This window comes from Poecilia mexicana, unplaced genomic scaffold (assembly GCF_051168715.1).
Source record: "Poecilia mexicana isolate PSO_F unplaced genomic scaffold, ASM5116871v1 scaffold_19, whole genome shotgun sequence".
Lineage (NCBI taxonomy): Eukaryota > Metazoa > Chordata > Actinopteri > Cyprinodontiformes > Poeciliidae > Poecilia > Poecilia mexicana.
In genome coordinates this window covers 20827815-20845481 of record NW_028263388.1, presented here as the reverse complement: position 1 = coordinate 20845481, position 17667 = coordinate 20827815, and the positions used below count along the sequence as shown (strand labels likewise).

The 17667-nt window shown below is 37.2% G+C and overlaps 1 protein-coding gene across 1 annotated transcript; it reads left to right on the top strand.

Annotated features, from left to right (window-relative positions):
- The first annotated feature begins 726 nt into the window (after positions 1 to 726).
- On the top strand, positions 727 to 11378 carry LOC106907681 (putative phosphatase phospho1). Its single transcript, XM_014973508.2, has 2 exons — positions 727 to 953; positions 6239 to 11378. The coding sequence occupies exon 2, from the start codon at positions 6255 to 6257 to the stop codon at positions 7017 to 7019; it is 765 nt and encodes a 254-aa protein (XP_014828994.2). The 5' UTR covers positions 727 to 953; positions 6239 to 6254; the 3' UTR covers positions 7020 to 11378.
- The last annotated feature ends 6289 nt before the right edge of the window (positions 11379 to 17667 follow it).

Here is a 17667-nt window from a genome sequence, read left to right as displayed (position 1 = left end):
ACAAACCCATGTGGGCCACCACCATTAGGGCCCATACAGGGCCCATGTGGACTCTGGCCCTACATGGGCAAACCTATGTGGGGCCATCGTGGAACCCGCGGACAAACCCATATGGGACCCATATAGTCTGCCCTCCTTTTCCCCACATGGGGCCCACCTAGGCATGCTGGCAGGTGCAAAACACTTATTTTGCGTAAGTCTATATCACTGTAATAATAATTGTAATAATAATAATAAAAATCAATTAAGTAATACACTAGAAAAACTAATTGTATAGAAATTATTAAAATAAAAAATTATTTTTAAAAATATTCAATATGCCGATTCATTCAGTGAATAATTGTTCCTTTTCTGTTGCAGTAAAAGCAAACAGATAATTTATATTTATTTATTTAAATAAATATTATAGTGCAGTGATTACAACTTTTACGTTTTTAATCCTAGAGAGTTTCATTGTGGGTCGTTCTCCTACAACAGAAATATATATATTTGTGTAATATTTGCAGTAACTCCCATCTGTACACGGTGTACCCTGTGAAGGAATCTGAAATGTATGAAATTATACCGGATGAAGCAACACTGGCTATATATTACTACAAATTAAAACATTTAACTGTTTAATAAAACACATATACACGTCTTATGTGGTTTTATGATACTTCCTCTTTGACTGGTGTTTCCAGCTGTTCAATTAATGTCAATGAATTCATATATTTTTATAAAACAAGAAGCTAATTTCTGAGCAAGACGATCACAGAGTTGCTTTTATTTTGAAACTCCCCACCGGACGTTACATTCACGCCATCTTACTTGATACCGGCAGCTTTAAATAGGTAAATCCTCCTTCTCTGCTGCGGGAGTCTCCTTTTTAAAAAAAAAAATCTCGCCGCGTCACCGGGATGCAGTTGCGGGAGCCCCGCTGCTAAACCTGCTATACACCACCACCGTCACCGGTAGGCCTGCTTACGTCCAATTTATGTGATTTATTATTTTTTTAAAAACAGTATTTTAATTGTGTATCATTCGGAAATGTCCAATGTAGCGGGAGTGACATGACTCCTGGCGGAGCAGCGCCGTTGACTTTCAGTCTGTTATTCAGGAATAGCGCTGTGGGTTTAAATTTAGCCGGCTTAGTTGGAGAGTTTGAATTGGTTGCGTTAGTAATGCAGCTGCAGCAGTTGGCACATCTTGTTGCAGATTACCCGGCATCCTGTGTTACTGAGCAGCTCTGATGTAATGACACCGCGCTGGCGACTTGTATACAACCTGTGTGTGTGTGTGTGTGTGTGTGTGTGTGTGTGTGTGTGTGTGTGTGTGTGTGTGTGTGTGTGTGTGTGTGTGTGTGTGACTTTGATCAGTTTTATCATTTGGTGCGGAGCTAATTTCCTTTATGTGAAGGCAATCTAATCAATGATATAACTGATTAGACTGATATAAACTCGGCTTTCACTTTTGAATTTGCCAAAATCCTAATCTTCAAAGTGGTCTGAAGTCCACGTTTCTTATCAGTTATTGTCTCCGCTTATCAGGTATTATTTGAGTTTTAGGTGCAAATTATAGAAAAAGGCTGAACTTTGACCCCCACTGTGAGAAGATGTGGAGGGTCAGTTATTCAATCCACTGATGTAACATTACTATCCTGAAGGGATTTGGCCTCCTCCATGATGAGGAACTTCTACTGCACAAGCTGAAATGGGTTGCTGGTTGCTATAAAAACATGAGATCAAAGAGTACAAAGGGCTAAAATTCCCAAGTTGGAAATATTCAGGGGCCTAAATTGTATTTTCCACCCTCCACAATTAAAAAAACCCAAATATTATTGTGAGTTCTTTACACAACAATAAGTAAAACATTTTACGGTTCCCTTGATGTTTACAATTGTTTAACTTTCTGGGCTTATTACTTTCCAGTTTATAGCTTATCCCCAGGAAAGAAGATAATAATTTTCCTCTACAAACTTTGCTGTATTTATCTAAATATAACAGATGGGTGTGCTCACGTCTGTGTTTGAGATATTTGTAACATGACTTATAAGATAAAATAAAATGGGGGGGAAAGGCTAACTAAAAAACTTATGTTGTACTTAACCTTTTCAGTTTAAGAAGATATGAACCTGCTATAGAAAACATCATCCTAAAAAAATTGCAAAAAGTGTCGGAGGGCCACATTTGTGCCATTCTTGAGTTGCAGTCAAGGACCACACAAAATGAATCCAATGGTCACAAATGGCCCTCGGACCACAGTGTGGACACCCCTGATCTATAAGATAATCTAAGCTGTCAAAGCGGACAGAACAAGAGTAACACAAATAAAAAAATAACATTGCAGTGTAGAGAAAACACAATACAAATACAAAAATATATATGACAGCTTAGCAGCCATTTTTCTTTCACCACCACTTACGCTGGGTCCACAGGGCATCCCAGAACAGAGCTGACCTTCCGGATCCGCCTGTTCAGTCTCTTTCTGCCCCCAACAGACCACGTCAGAAAAGATGGCTGATGCCACAACAGAGCCATTGAAGGGCCTCAGGCGAGGCCCCTGGGCTCCAAGACCTGACCTGACTTGACCTGAGCCACTGCAGTAGCTACAACCTGCTCCGGCCTTTATGTTATCAGTCCAGTTTATTGTTCAATAAACCCAACAACCAAACCTTGGATGTTCAGTGGTTGCAGTGCAGACGTTTACAGATTTATAACACTATTATTATAAATCTGCTTGCTTATATTTTGTACTCTAGAACATTTTTAAGACAATATGATTCAAAGACGTCAAAATTCAGTTCAAAAAGACTATCATCCAAGTGTCTTCAAAGATTTATTGGTTTCCAGTAGCAGTCAGTCTTACACTGAATCTGAGGCAGCCTCTGACTGAAGACTGTGGCTGTTTGACTGTCATGACATGCTAACAGCTAAATTAGACGATATTTCACAGTAACGTCTTCTGATCAGTTTGATTAGATTAGTTAGATCCAGATTAGACCAGTTTGATTAATCAGTTTGATTAAATCCTCTAAGGATCTAATCAATCAATTAATTAGATCATCTAAGGATCTAATCAATCAATGCTGGATCTGTTGGACCTGTCTGACAGTATGAAGTAGGCCGAAAAAGTAACTGTCATTAAGACTGTTTCTGGTAACTGGGGATAAGTTTTGGAGGAAGTTTAATTATTTATTTTTATTTTTTTTTTTTTTGCAGAATTGTTTCAGTTCTGCTACATTGACCATCCTCATTGGATATAAATGTGGACTTTGAGTAGGCCACTTCGAAACTTCCCTTTTTAAATTTATTTTGGATTTTTAATTTTTTTTTAGCATTCATTGCTGGTGTGATCACATTAACACCCCTCGTTTGACTGTCAGTATAATGTTACTTCCAGTTTTATACCACTTTAAAAAAAGTCTCTTCATTCCACAAAATATTTTCCAAAACATCTAAGACATCATGAAGATGTTTTCTGTGGGAAATTTGAAACGGTTCTTTGTGTTCTTTGCGATCAGCAGGGCTTTCAGCCTCAGCTCTCCCCCATGGATGTGATTTTTATTTTATTTTTTGTCTCTTTTATTGGTGAATGGTGAGCTATAGCAGAGTAAATTAAGATATTTGTTGTTTTGTGAAGTTATTGATGCACTTTTGTAGTAATTTTAGAAGGATGGACACTACACGAAATGTGTTTTTCAGTTTTCTCTAACATAATTACTCTGTTTCTCATGTTTTCTTTTGGACGCGTTATTAATTGTTGAGAACATCTAATCTACTTCATGCTGTCAAACTGGTTCCATTTAAATGATTTCTTGTTTCTACGTGTCTGACAGGTTGGGGCAAGTAAAGTTGGACTCAGCGACCCGATTTTTGTTTTTATGAAAACAAATAAAATGCATCTTAAGCTAAAGCATTACATTTGTTTGTTTTGTAAACTCTTGTAGTTTCTGGTATTTTTCCAGGCAGTTTTGATGTGCCAAAGCAGAGGACGTAATTGCTCAAATTCATCTCATTGCAGGGGAATGCAGTCATTATGCAGCAGTCGCCTGCAGTGATATGTTGAAATATCTGTCTGTGGTGGAAAGAGTCGGCTTTCTCTGTGCAACTGTAGAAAGACACAAGACGTTCATTTAAAACTTAAATTAAAAGTGTAATTCCTTTTTTCTTTCCTCCCTCCCTCCATACATCCATCACTTTCTTTCTCATGTCATTTCTGCATGCTGTTGTATTTTCTTCTTTCTTTCCTTTCTACATTCATTTTTGTCCTACCTCAATTTTACTCTTTCTTTTTTTTTCTTTCATTCCTTGATTCTTTCTCTCCTCTTTCTACCTTTTTATTTTTTCTTTGATTTTTGTTCTCTTCTTTCTGTTTTCTTTTCATTTTTTCTCCTCTTTCTTTTTGTTCATTTCTTTCTTTCTTCCTTGCAATACTGATTTTGAATTTTATCACAATGCTATTGTGATAACGACAAAAGTGACGATAAGAACTAGTTATCACGTCTTTTTAAGGAACCGTATCTCTGTGACGTTCCCATTTGAAATGAGCTTCTTCAGGACGCCACTTAATTGAAGAGACAACATTTAATCATGTTTTTGAATTTTTTGATATTTATTGAAAATATTTTTGTGTAAAAAGTAGTAAAAATACCATTTTAGTCTGCTTTTATTTGCCGTTAACTGAAATTTATTCAGACAATAAATCAGAATTTGTATCAAAAGAATTTTTTTCACGATAAATGATAAGCGATACGATAAATGCCCATTTCTTGTTTTTCCTCCACTTCTCACTTCTCTCCTCTCTAATATTTTTCATTCCTTTTTATTTTATCCTTATAACATTTCTTTGTCCTCTCTTTTGTTCTGTGTCTTTCCTATTGTTTCTTCTTTGTATTTTTCTTCCCTTGCTGACGTACTTCTATGTGTCCCTTTCTCTTTGTCTTTCGTTTTGTTGTTCCTTTTATCCTTCGTCCCATCCTTGCTGCTTAATAAGTGCATAGCGCCACACACAGGAGAGATTAAATAATTTCTATGTCACAGACATTATAAGTTACCTGGTTTTCCACACAGCAACAGGACATTGTAATTCATTGATATTTGATAAGATAAACACAATACAGAGCAGATGTTTTGCAATATCAGATAAGAGTTCTGGCCTGCAGTCATGTTCGTGCAATAAAATATATTAACAAGACCTCATTTACACAAAGGTGTGAGGACCTTACAGCTCTTATTCAGGATTGTAGTTTAAAATGAAGCAGCTGTATTTTTTTTTTACACAGAAACAGGGATAAAGACACAACAGAGATAAAGTTTGTGTAGACGTTTTCACAATTTGACTTTATTCCTCATGTGGAAATTTTGGTGACAAATGTTTTAAATAAATTAATTTTTGGCATCAGAAAAAGAGCCCAAAGAATTATGAAAGCAATTTTAAATTTATAATTTCATGTCTCTGGGGGGAAAAAACTTTCCAAACCAACCTGACCATGTGTGTGTGGGGGGGGGGGGGGGATTGGGGTGGAATCACCAGCCTTGAAAAATCATGAATCAACTGTTTATTTTGCACGTTTTAAATTTACACTTCCATTCGAGTCTCAACTGCTTCTAAAAATAACCCAAGTGCTTAAAATAAAAATAACAGTCGTTTTTTGGCAATAAGTTAATGTTTTTTGAGCCGTTTCAAAAACTTACCTTATTGTCACATTTGACCTAGCAACCCCTGCCAAGCCCAGCGCCGTTACCTAGCAACCCCAGCCAAGCCCAGCCCCGTTACCTAGCAACCCCAGCAGAGAGTTCCAGAACGTCTGGTCAGTTGGTTTTACTGGTTTATGCCCTCTATAATGGAAAAGACAACCATGTTGTTGTTGACTTACCGTTCAGAAACCACTTGCTGCATTCTTGCTGGTGGCGCAAGAGACTCTACTAAGCCTTTTCAAAGATGTAAGGTTGTATAATTGCGCATGTGTTTGCAGCCATTTTCTCTCGTAAAGGTAAATGTTGAGTCAAGGGGCAGGGATTGTGTGGATTTAAAGTGACAGAGGCCCTATTCTGAAAGGAGCTCAAAATAGGCAGAATTGACCTAATTTAATTAAGACTGATTTTGTTCAAAAAATGGAATGAACATTTCTAATGAACAAATACCCAGTAGAAAACATCCTTTGCAGTTTGTGGCCTAATTATTTAGTATTTTTGCTACAGTGCGATTTAAAATGCTGGTTTGCAAGAAACAAAAACAAGCTATCTTTGTTTCCCAGGGAAAGACCACCAAAGATGGCATCTTCATCAACAACGAACAACCCTCGCTTTCTGATGTTCTTCGACTTCGATGAGACGATGATCAGCGAGAACAGCGACGACACTGTGGTGAATCTCTTGCCAAACCAGCAGCTTCCCAAATGGCTCCTAGACAGCTATCGAGAGGGGCACTACCATGAGTTCTCAGGAAAGATAACAGCCTACTTAGCAGAGCAGGGCATTACCAAAGACGCCCTGCTGTCCGCAGTGCAGAAGATCCCGCCCAATGCGGGCATGCTGGACCTCTTCCGCTTCCTGCAGAGCCACCAGCAGGACTTTGAGCTGGTGGTGGTCTCCGACGCCAACACCTGTTTCATTGAGAGGTGGCTGGAGCACAATAAGCTGGGTCACCTTTTCCGGAAGGTCTTCACGAACCCCTCCCACTTTGACGACAGCGGCCGACTCGTGCTCCAGCCGTTCCACTCGCACTCCTGCCCGCGTTGCCCCGACAACATGTGCAAGCAGGTGATCCTTCGCGAGTACATGGCGGGCCGGGAGAAGGAGCGAGGCGGCGTCGGCTTCCAGAGGGTGTTTTATGCCGGTGACGGGTCCAACGACGTGTGCCCCACTCGGGCCCTAGGACCCCAGGACGCCGCCTTCGCCAGGAGGGACTACCCCATGCATAAGCTGATGATGGAGATGCAGCAGTCAGAGTCCACCGAGATAAAGGCAAATGTAGTTCCCTGGGTCACCGGAGCGGATATAGAGGACTATCTAGCAAAAATAATGAAGGAGAGATGACTTCCTCTGGGGTTTTTTCTTTTTAAGTGTTAGGGAAAACAGGAAAGGTGAGAAAACATTTGCAATTTGCAGCAAATTTAGATGAAATCAACAGGAAGTTTCTTGGTATTTAAAATTCACATGATCAGTAATCAAAAAATGCACTTTTTACCTTTTATTTTAGCTTTTGAAAATACTTTTTAAAATTTTAGAATAAAGGGAAACCAGATGTGCTTTTGAACAGAATGTAAAGCTCCTGATTTAAAGCTACAGTATGCAGCGTTTTGGAAAAAAAAAAAGTTTTTTACATATTTTTTTAAATTATCATGTCGGGACAATATAATATAAAATAGACAAGTGAAAAATTGAGCTCCTTTGCCTTCTGCCTGTGCTAACTGCAGAAGTAAGTTAGAAACAACCAATCAGAAAATGGAGGCGGGTCTTAGCGCTGTCAATCACTCTTGTGCTAAGAAAATAATTTCTCTTTGCTAAGCTATGGGTGGTTAACATAGCCTTCCACCAATGCTAAGGCTAGTTAGCATAGCCACCATTGACGGATAAATGCTGATTTTTCACAACTGGCATGTTGAGCGGCCTACATGAGGTTGATTGACAGCGCTAAGACCCGCCTCCTGGCTCTGATTGGTTGTTTTTGCAGACCGCAATAGCAGCTCAGGGAGGATTATCAGTCTCATCGCGATGTGGTGACAGCTTTAATAAATATGGAAAAAAACATATTTTTGTAAAAGTTACATACTGCAGCTTTAATAACCTCAAGGGTAAAGGCTGTTTTTTATGCAAAATACTTAATTTCTGACAGCAGGTGAGGTTTATCCAGCTTCAACGCCTTATTGAATGGTTACACGTGCCGGATGTAGCGAGGGACAAAAGACCGTGGCGGTTTCATCAGGCAGGGATAATGTTGCAGATACTCAGACGCAGTTCCAGAAACTTAATCTGGGGATTGATTTATACAGCATTAATCTACACCAGCGTGAAACACAACAGGAACGCTGAAGAAATTCACTCTTCCATTCCCCCAATGAAACAATACAGGGCAAAGTACAAAGTTTAGATATATTGGGTTATTTCCAGGTATTATATAAAGCTTTCACAGTTATTGGTACCCCTTTTTTATTTTTAAAGTAAACAATAATGTTAAATTATTATTTAAAAAATCCTGAAATTAAATTAATCTATTTTAAGGGAGGCATAATCACACTCTTAAGGGAAGGTGACTATTGCTTAGAAATAAAAGTTCATAAAATCTTTTTTTTTTTCTGCAAAAAAATTTACAAATGACATAAAATATTTTGAAAAAGAGGCTTTTATTCCCATCATATGTTCTGTGGGTGGAATAATGTATTATAAGGGCCAGGCTGAAAGAAGTTTTTTTAATCACGAGAATATAGCCGCAATATAATTTGTATCTTTCAAAATGGAAAAGATAAGCAAACATTTATGGTTGTCTCCATGGCAACCATTAATAACAAACTATAGAACAGGGTTGTCTCTAACTTTGTCACTAATCTCTGTCTCTCAACATGTCATTAGGTGATGAGCGTCTTAACCCTTTTCACTTCTTTTATTATGCCAGCGAATCATCAGTTAATCTTATTTTGACACTCTTTTCACAAAAAGAGTAGACTTCCTTTCTGAAAATTGTTGGAAACTGTAAAAGCAAGTATTAGAGTTAAACTAATCTAATTCATTACACAAGAAAAACAACAGCAGCAAATACATATAATCTTAAATAGAAAATTAAACAACTTTATGAATTTAAATGCAAAGCTGGGGAGGTGAAGGGACTGAAGTAGACGGCCTCAGCGCCAGATGAGAAGTCTTGGCACAACATGCAGGGAGGGAAGAACACGATGTGCAAATCCTGCTGTTTAGAAAACTGTAGCAAAGAGAGGCTTTTTGACGTCATCAGATCTCAACCAGTAGATGGGAAAATTCAGTTTCTGTCCCACGAATTTAAAGATGAATAAATTGGCCTTTTTTCTCAAGATGTTTGGGGGAAAAACCTTCCAGATGGGTCTGGTGTGGGAAAAAAATCTCCATAAAAAACTATAACCAAGAGTGTGGTCTTGGTGTCACTAGGTCTCTATAGCAACCATAAAACAATTTCACCTACAATCTTTTTTGTATCTGATGTGAAACAAACCCCACTGTTGAGTATGGTGGAGAATAATCATGCTGTGGGCCTGTTTATCACCTAAACACCAAGGCTACCTTATTAGAGTGCATGACATCATGCATCTTTTAGAACATAATTTACATTTTTAATTAGAAATCAGCTCTATTTACATGTTTCACCAGACACAAAATGAACATTTTAAATGGTAATCATAGGAATTCAGACCTAAATCCTAAAACATTACATTTAAAAACTGTGGAGTGAACTGAAATTGGTAATACTGCACTAGAGATTTTGTTTAAAAACTAAAATTTCCTTAAAAGGCATTCAAAGGCTTTCTACACATCGCTAACAGGGGTGCTAACAACTTTGGATATGAATAGTGTTGGAGTATTTTGTTTGTTTTTTTACAGTATTTGTTTCATTTCCTCAACAAGTAACCCAATCAATCTCCTTGATTCGATTAAAAACACTAATAGAATAGATCTGTTTCTAGTATTTTAATATGTTTGAAATCAGACAAAATGAGGCCCTTTTAAAATAATTTCCCCCCTCGTTTAAAACAGTATTCCAAAATGTTGGTTCTTTCAAATCCCATCAGGCTGAATAAATAACAGGGTGGTTGGTTGATGTTAATGTATTACTTTCTGCATCATACAGCTGTCAGTTGATGCCATGCAATGGAATATTTGTGTGCTGATTCATTTGAAGAAAAAAAAACCTATTAAATTATGAAAATATTATCACTGATCAGCTGTAACATTATGATCAATAAATGGTCTTTACTGATCGAAACTGATTCCTGCAGATCAACATTGATCTAAATGAGAGGATTCAAGTATCCCAGCTCCAGGGTATTGAGTGATATTTTGCTGATCGGTAGTCATAATGTTATGCCTGATTGGTTTGTAGCCTTAAAAAAAGTATTAGAAATGTCCTTTAATCATGTGTTCAGTTTCTCAGGGAGAATAGACAGAAAATAAGCAAAGATAATAATAATAATAATAATAACAGAGTTGAAAACAGATTTTTACATGCAGTGTAAAAAAATATTACTTTTTTTTTACTGTCTGACATTAAAGCAGACTAAATGTTTTATGTTTTCAGTCATTGGGGATTACCGAAATAATTTGCCAAATTAATGAGAAAATTCATTTATTTGGTTAATATTTTCATTAAAGTCTGTAAGAAACTATGCCTTTCAACTGCTTCCTTTTGTGGCATCATTTCCAGATGCCTGAAAGGAAAGCACTATTTTTATCTGTTTAACAATAATACGCAAGGAATGTCAACCCATGTTTTCGGTCAGGTTTTATTTCACAGAGAAAATGTGTGACCTCACATGACCTTTGGTAGATGTTGGCTGAAGCTGGAAGAACCGTGTGATTATTAACCGTGAAACGAGTTCTGCACTGACTGAAAGGCCGCTCAGTGAAGAAGAAGAAGCCATTACATCAAAAGGAACATGAATAAACTTAAGTTTGGACGATTTTATGTTACGTTAAGAGGAAAATGAGGAAGTACGGAGATGGTAGCATTATACTGTGGGCTGCCAAACATTAAGACATTTTTTCTATGTTTGGCTTTGAACAAGTAATAAAATTATAATTATCCTGGCATTTAGCAAATTCAACCCATTTTTAAATAAACCTACAGGTATTGTTTCATTTAATGTTAGAAAAAAGATTGTGTTTTTATAGTGTATGAAAAGATCTGGTTTCAACTGTACGTGTTTCATGTATAAAAATGTTTGGGGTTTTTTTGCACTCTCACAGTAGCAATTCTAATTTAAAACAGTGTTAGTGACTAATAAAATAGAGGCTTAGTCATCACAGCTACAAAACAAACCTGAAATTCTTTGTGATCAAATTTTGCGAATGCTCCTAAGATCCAAGTTTACCTTTGTGTGATGCTACGATTCCTAAAAACTCACCAGCTTAGAGTAATTTAGCTGCTCCCTGTAGCTTTTGTGCAATAATTAAGTGTCATGTATATGATGTGCAAAGAAATAATCAGGAGAAAAACTTGACACCCGAAACTTTCAGGGTAGCATATCGAGTCCAGTGCAGCAGTGTTTTAGTGACACGCTAAATAAAATATGTTGTTTTCACTCTGTTCTAATGATGTGCTACCCTTTTCGTATTGTGTTGCTTGCTGTCTGCTGTACGTTTAATCTAGGGCGTTAATACAATGTGTAAATGCGACATTGTAACAGGAAGATAAAGCCATTCATTATCAGACGTTGTTTCTTCTGTGTGCTTTGTAACTGAGATGAACAGACCTGCAAAATGGTTCAAATATTTGTGAAATTCTTTAATTTCATCGTGATTTAAAGAAGAGCTGAAACAAGAACCAAATCACTTAATTTAAGAGCCTCCTTAATAATAGCACATTATAAAAGCTGATTTTTCAAATCCTTGCGCAATCTTTGCAAAAGTTAACAAATTAAATAGATATGTTTAATTACTAGTATTTTTTTACTAAACTTAATTACTAGTATTTAAGTTAAACTACAGTTAAAAATTCAGGATTTGATTATTTGTTACTTTTTCTTCTGCTTACTCATTTGAAATATACACTTTCTACTAAAACATTTTTATTGAAAGATTTCTCTGAGTATTGGGGACACAAAGCAAGTATACATGTTTCAAATTTACATTAAAAAAATTAAAGAAAGAGGATTTCTGCTCAGTGGAAACACGAGGGCTGTTTAGGTTCGTTTCTTTTACACTACACAACACTTGTACTTTCAAAAACCTTAAAATAATTTAAATTCATCTGCTCACCTCCATACTTGTTCTTACTTAAGTTGATTTAAGTAAAAACAAAAAAACACATTTAAATTGCTGTTTAGATAGGTAGGTTCCCTCTCGTTGTGTAATCATCTCTCAAGTTTGGCCTTTCTGACGGCAGTTAACCAAACCCAAGCATGACTTAAGTGCGAAAAAGATGCTTTTCAATTCACTTGGTGCTGAGTCAGTTGGTGTTGACCCAATTCCGGTTTTTTATGTTTTCATTTTTTGCCTTAATGCGACCTGTATCTGATCTTTTCATGACTGAACAACACAGGTGGGATTTTTTTTCCGAATGCCACTTGGGTATCTGATTCAAATGTGACCGAACCGTCAGGTCGCATTGATCCGACCTGAACGTCACTGATACTCGACAAACGTCACTATTCTGCGTCCTGATAAGCGCAAGGGGGAGAGTAAACAACAAACATGTAGGACGATAATGAGGATTAAGTTGTTAATATCCTGGCTGCGGTCAGACAACTTCAAAATCATAAGCTAAGCTCCACCGTTAGCATCCATGTTTACTTCCGCAAACAATGAGCACTACCTCTTCCTTTTTTATGGCGGTTGGCAAAACACTGAGGACGCTCTCGATGTGTGACGTCATTGCGCCCTCTACTGCGCGTGCGGGACACTTTCAGGTCGTTTGCAGTTCACACTGGAGATCACATACAGCTCACCTATATATTTGGAAGTGTGAATGATCACTCCAAAGAAAATCCGATTTGACAAAAAAATCGGAATTGGATCACTGCAGTGAAATCTGAATGAAAGCACCGTGCACTCAACAGTTCCTTGTTCAGATTGCTTTATCTACTAATTATGTTTAATTTAAACAGGCATAAATTTAAAAAGGAGGCAATTTAGTAACTAAAATGCTCTAACTCTTTACTAGGTTATCGAAGTAGTTTAAAAAGCTTTCAGAATAGTTTGGATATTTTGGTTTGTTTCAAAAGGACGCAATCCAGTGAGAGGAACTGGTTATACAGACTGATACAGTCTTCAATTAAATTAAAGGAAGTGGCAGCCATTACGGGGAAGGACGGTGAGCTTGAAGGACACAGCGATGATGTAGTCTTGGCCAAGTTGATGACAATTTGCCATTGCTGCAGAAGTCCTGAAGTCAGAGGCGTCCTCCAAAGCAGTTTGTCAGCATGTAGATCATCCACAGTCGGCTTGAGGTCAAACTGGAGACAGAAGATTGGAGGACAGAGTCCAGACAGAAGATCGGGTCAAGACGAGGTGAAGGGGAGATGACCCGAATGGAAATGAGACTAGCCAAAAAAATATCAACTTTTGAGGAGAGTTCATATTAGGAATAAACAAAATAATGTTTCTTAAATGTGTAAAAACTTAAATGATTAAAAGTCTGAGATTTTAATGATGTTCACATTTCTAAGGATTTTGTTGTTGCATTTTGAACCTGCTGCACTGTTGTTGTACAGTGTTGCAAATGTAGAGTTGAGCATTTTGTCCACTAAAAACTAAAAATAATCCAAAATCTGAATAATCCAAAATCTATAACTTACATGAATGAAACACTATTATAAGTCTAGTTTTGCGAAACCACAGTTGACCTGAACTCTTTTGAGTTTACATTTATTGACTTTGACTGAAATGCATTTTCTATTTAAAAAAATAAACAACTGACAGATTTGAACTGCAGGCAAATCAGGTTGATCTTTAAACTCTTGAACTAAATAACACCACTGCAAAGCTTCAAAATTAGACTTTAGTTCATTCTGGAACAACCAGGGCTTCACAGATTTAGTTGTGCAGAAATGATCTGCAATACAATCCGAAATGTTGGCTTTTGCCCATTTTTTGCACATGATCCTGACCTTCGATTGTACTCAAGACATTTTAAAGTCCACAGTACTTTGATTTTATAACCACAAAATTCAAATTAGCTCATTATGATTTTATGTAATAAACCAACAAAGTAGTAGATGATGGTTCAATAAAAACTGGCAGTCAATTTGTATTTAGTCCTATTTACTATTCCTGAAACCAATCCCGGAAGAAAAACCTGTTAGATGTTGTAAAAAATTTTATATTATTTAATCTATTTCTAAACTGAAAACGGTCCTTGCATCAAATTACCTAATTTATTTTCGGGTGCTACACTCAATATGCCTTAAACTTCATATTAAGCTTTTCACCCAGCAGATGGCGCCAAATCTAAAGTCCCAAATATATTCCAGTGAAGTGGATTTTAACTTCTGTATCCTTCCGCCCTCTGTAAGACAACAAACTGCTCACAGTGGGATGACCGCTGCTGATGGAGATCATGAAACATCGCTCAGCATCTCTTATAGGTGTCGACAGAAAAGGCTCAAGGCTGTGATGACATAGAAAACATGTCATGATGTGAGTTTGAGAAGCTGAAAAAGTCTCAGGAGTAATCTGACGACTCAGCGTTCTTAATAATCTGTCTCTTCTGTTTAAATCAGTCCTCTGATCTGATTTGTCACGCCAACCCTTACAGGATGGACTTTGAAAAAAAAAAGAATATATTTTTATGTGATTTTGCTTTTAATCCACACAAAACTCAGTTTAATAACTGGAAACGATTATTTATCAAATATCCGACCAAAGGGTCCAGTGAGAAAACGTCGTTTTCTTTTAGGGTTTGTGGCAAATAATGTGCCAATATATCAACATTCAGTCTTTGACATGATTCCTAATCGACAATATCTTGTGTTTTAATAACTTTATATTCCAATGCGCCATTTACACTTCCTGGCGCCATGCCAAACAGGAAGCCGTGGTTGTTTTGAAGCAATCTGATTGGCTGATAGGTTTTAAGTTTGCCCTACACCGCCCCCTACGGTTTGGCATGTTTAAAACAACGCTCAGGAGCGGATTTTTGAGGTTCGCATCGGTCCAGAATTGGTTTCGAGTTCTGAAACCGAGCCTGTGTGTATGACAATTATTTTTATTTAAACGATGTGATGGAGATATTCGAGTTATAAAAACCCAACTATGTAGACAAGGACTCAAAAAGAGGGGTAAAAATATATGAAGGGGTCAATTTTTTTCTGACTTTCATTTGTAGAATGTTTTGAAAATGACCATTTTTGTTCTACTGCAATTTATACGTTTTATTAAAAAATATATTTTTCACATATTTATTAAAACTGTATAGCATAAGACTGATAATTGGTGTAAAATTGAGCTCTTCTGGTTTCTCCCTGTCTCCCAGAACTAACTAGAAACAACCAATCAGAGCCCGGAGGTGGATCTTAGTGCTGCCAATCACCCTCTTTATGCTACGCTACAGCTAGCAGAGCCTGCTGTGAATGCTCAGGCTAGATAGCATAGATACTAATGACGGTGGATAAACGGTTTTCTCGTAACCGTCGTCGTTTTTCCACCATTAGCATATTTAGCAGCTAGTGCATGTTGTTGATTGACAGCACTAAGACCCTCCACTTGGCTCTGATTGGTTGTTTTTGCTCAGGAGTGGTGTATTTCTTCAGAAATTTCTTCAGAAATACACCGAAGGCCGTAGAAAAGACAGATAATCTTTTCACAGATTATCTGTCTCATATTTTACTGTCACAACATGCAACAGTTTTAACAAATATGTAAAAAACAGATAAAAAAAAACTTACATGCTGCAGCTTTAAGCACTACAACGTGTTGATGTATCATGTAAAATCATGATAAAGTACTTTGCATTTATTTGTGTTTGTAGCATAATAAAGATCAATTTGCCCTTTACTGAGCCTGTCACTGTTTCAGTTTGTTATTGCTTAATAGGAAGAACATACTACAACCTGCTCTGACCTCCAGAGAAAAGTGATCAATATATGACAAATTATATTGGAGTTTCTTCTCCAGCTTGTGTCACCATCTCAATTTTCACACAGAAGCTGATGCAGCAGGAAACCCTCAGCTGCTGAGCTGCATTATTAAATTGCCATCGCTGTCTGATGATTGCTTTTATGGATAACCCCATCGACTCTTCTCCATTCAATTACTCCACCCCGAGGTGAAAGATAACTCAGTTAGGGGGAGCTTCAAGCCTGTAGGAGGTCATTTTGAATTAAAGTATAATACCTCTCGTGCCGATACACAATCAGGCTGATTACGGTTGGAGTTGTTTTCCGCCACTCCTCCCCGTTTGATTCCTCAGGTGATAGTTTAAGAACAATGGCAGCCAAAAGTCAAGCTTAATGGCTCTGACGGTGGCAGAGACAAACAGTCGGAAAGGATGATGGAAGAGTTGCCTGTCTGGCCTGGATTTTATCTAACACCCTTGAGATAAGCTGCAGACATAGAAAATGATTCCTTTGTTTGAGGATCACCAGCTGCAAAGAATACAATGCATGAATTTTATCAGCATGTCCTTGAGGAAGTCAAATATGAAGAGATAAATCCTCCGTCTTTGTCAACCTGTGAATTCAGGCATAACTGTGAGTGAGGAGAAGAGCTGCAGGTTAAAGCTGCAGTATGAAACTTTTTTTAGTTTTCAATATTCATTAAAACTGCCACCATGTTGTGATAGTAAGATATGAGACAGGTAATCTGTGGGGGAAAATGAGCTCCTCCCTGTGTCACTGTTGTGATCTGAAAAAAATGCAACTTCTGGTCAAAGATGACCAATTAGAGCCACGAGGAGGATCTTAGCGCTGTCAATCATCCTCCGGTATGCTGCTCAATGTGCTAAAGGTGGAGAAACAATTTCCTGTTCCAGAAAAACTGTTTATCTGCTATCATTGATGATATGCTAACTAGTCTAGAGGGTCACATACAAAGTTATGGCAGGCTCATTATCTTAGAAAGAGATATAAATAGAGCCTTTAAGAAAATAGTTGTGTGCTTAAATATAATTTTATTAGTCAAGTTAACCACTTGAGTCCTAAGTTTCAAATCTCCACCTGGATATTTCTGCTTATTTTAATCGTACAAAGTTCTTTAAATGTACTGTGAGTAAATATATTTGCTAATTTATCCATAACAACTGGAACATTCAATATCTAGCAAGTTATTTTCGCAATTTACCATCTATTAAAAGAGCGTCCCTTAGATTAATTTCACTTCCTGCTATGGCGGGAGTGAAATTACCGTAATAACCTGATATTGACTGGAAAGTGCAACGTCTCCCCTTCCAGAAACCGTTGAAATTTTTCAGATAGCACAAAATGCAGTCGAATTACAGTACTGCAAATTTGGCTGGATTGTCACCGACACGTTCAGCCTAGAAGGGTTAAAGCAGTTTTTATTTGTATTCTATCAAAATACATTAATGTGAAAAAAGTTCGACATTATTTAACATTAAGAAGGACTTATCAAATATTTATTCATATTTGAACACTTTAATGGATAGTTTTATTTCAGTATGTTCATGATCTTGACGTGTCCTGAAATAAAAAATAATTTGACAGTCTTGGTTTAGAGGGCTGTATGAAAAATTATGGCGGGCCAGATTTGGCCCCCGGGCCTCGAGTTTGACACATGTAGTTTAAGAGTTTGCTCAGTCTTTGCCTTTAGCATATTTAAGCCTAATAAACAAGAAAAGTCAAAAGAATTAATAAGTATTTAAAAATGATTTTGTTGGCAGAATTGGATTATGTAGTACTAAAACAATGAAGATTAAGAAGAAAACTAGACAAACGGACGACTATTTTGTTTATTGTATTAAACAGGGGCCGTAACAAACCCATAATAAAAAAAACAATCCTTTGATGTCTGACTTTCTCTCTCTCTCAGAAAGTCAAACTCCTCC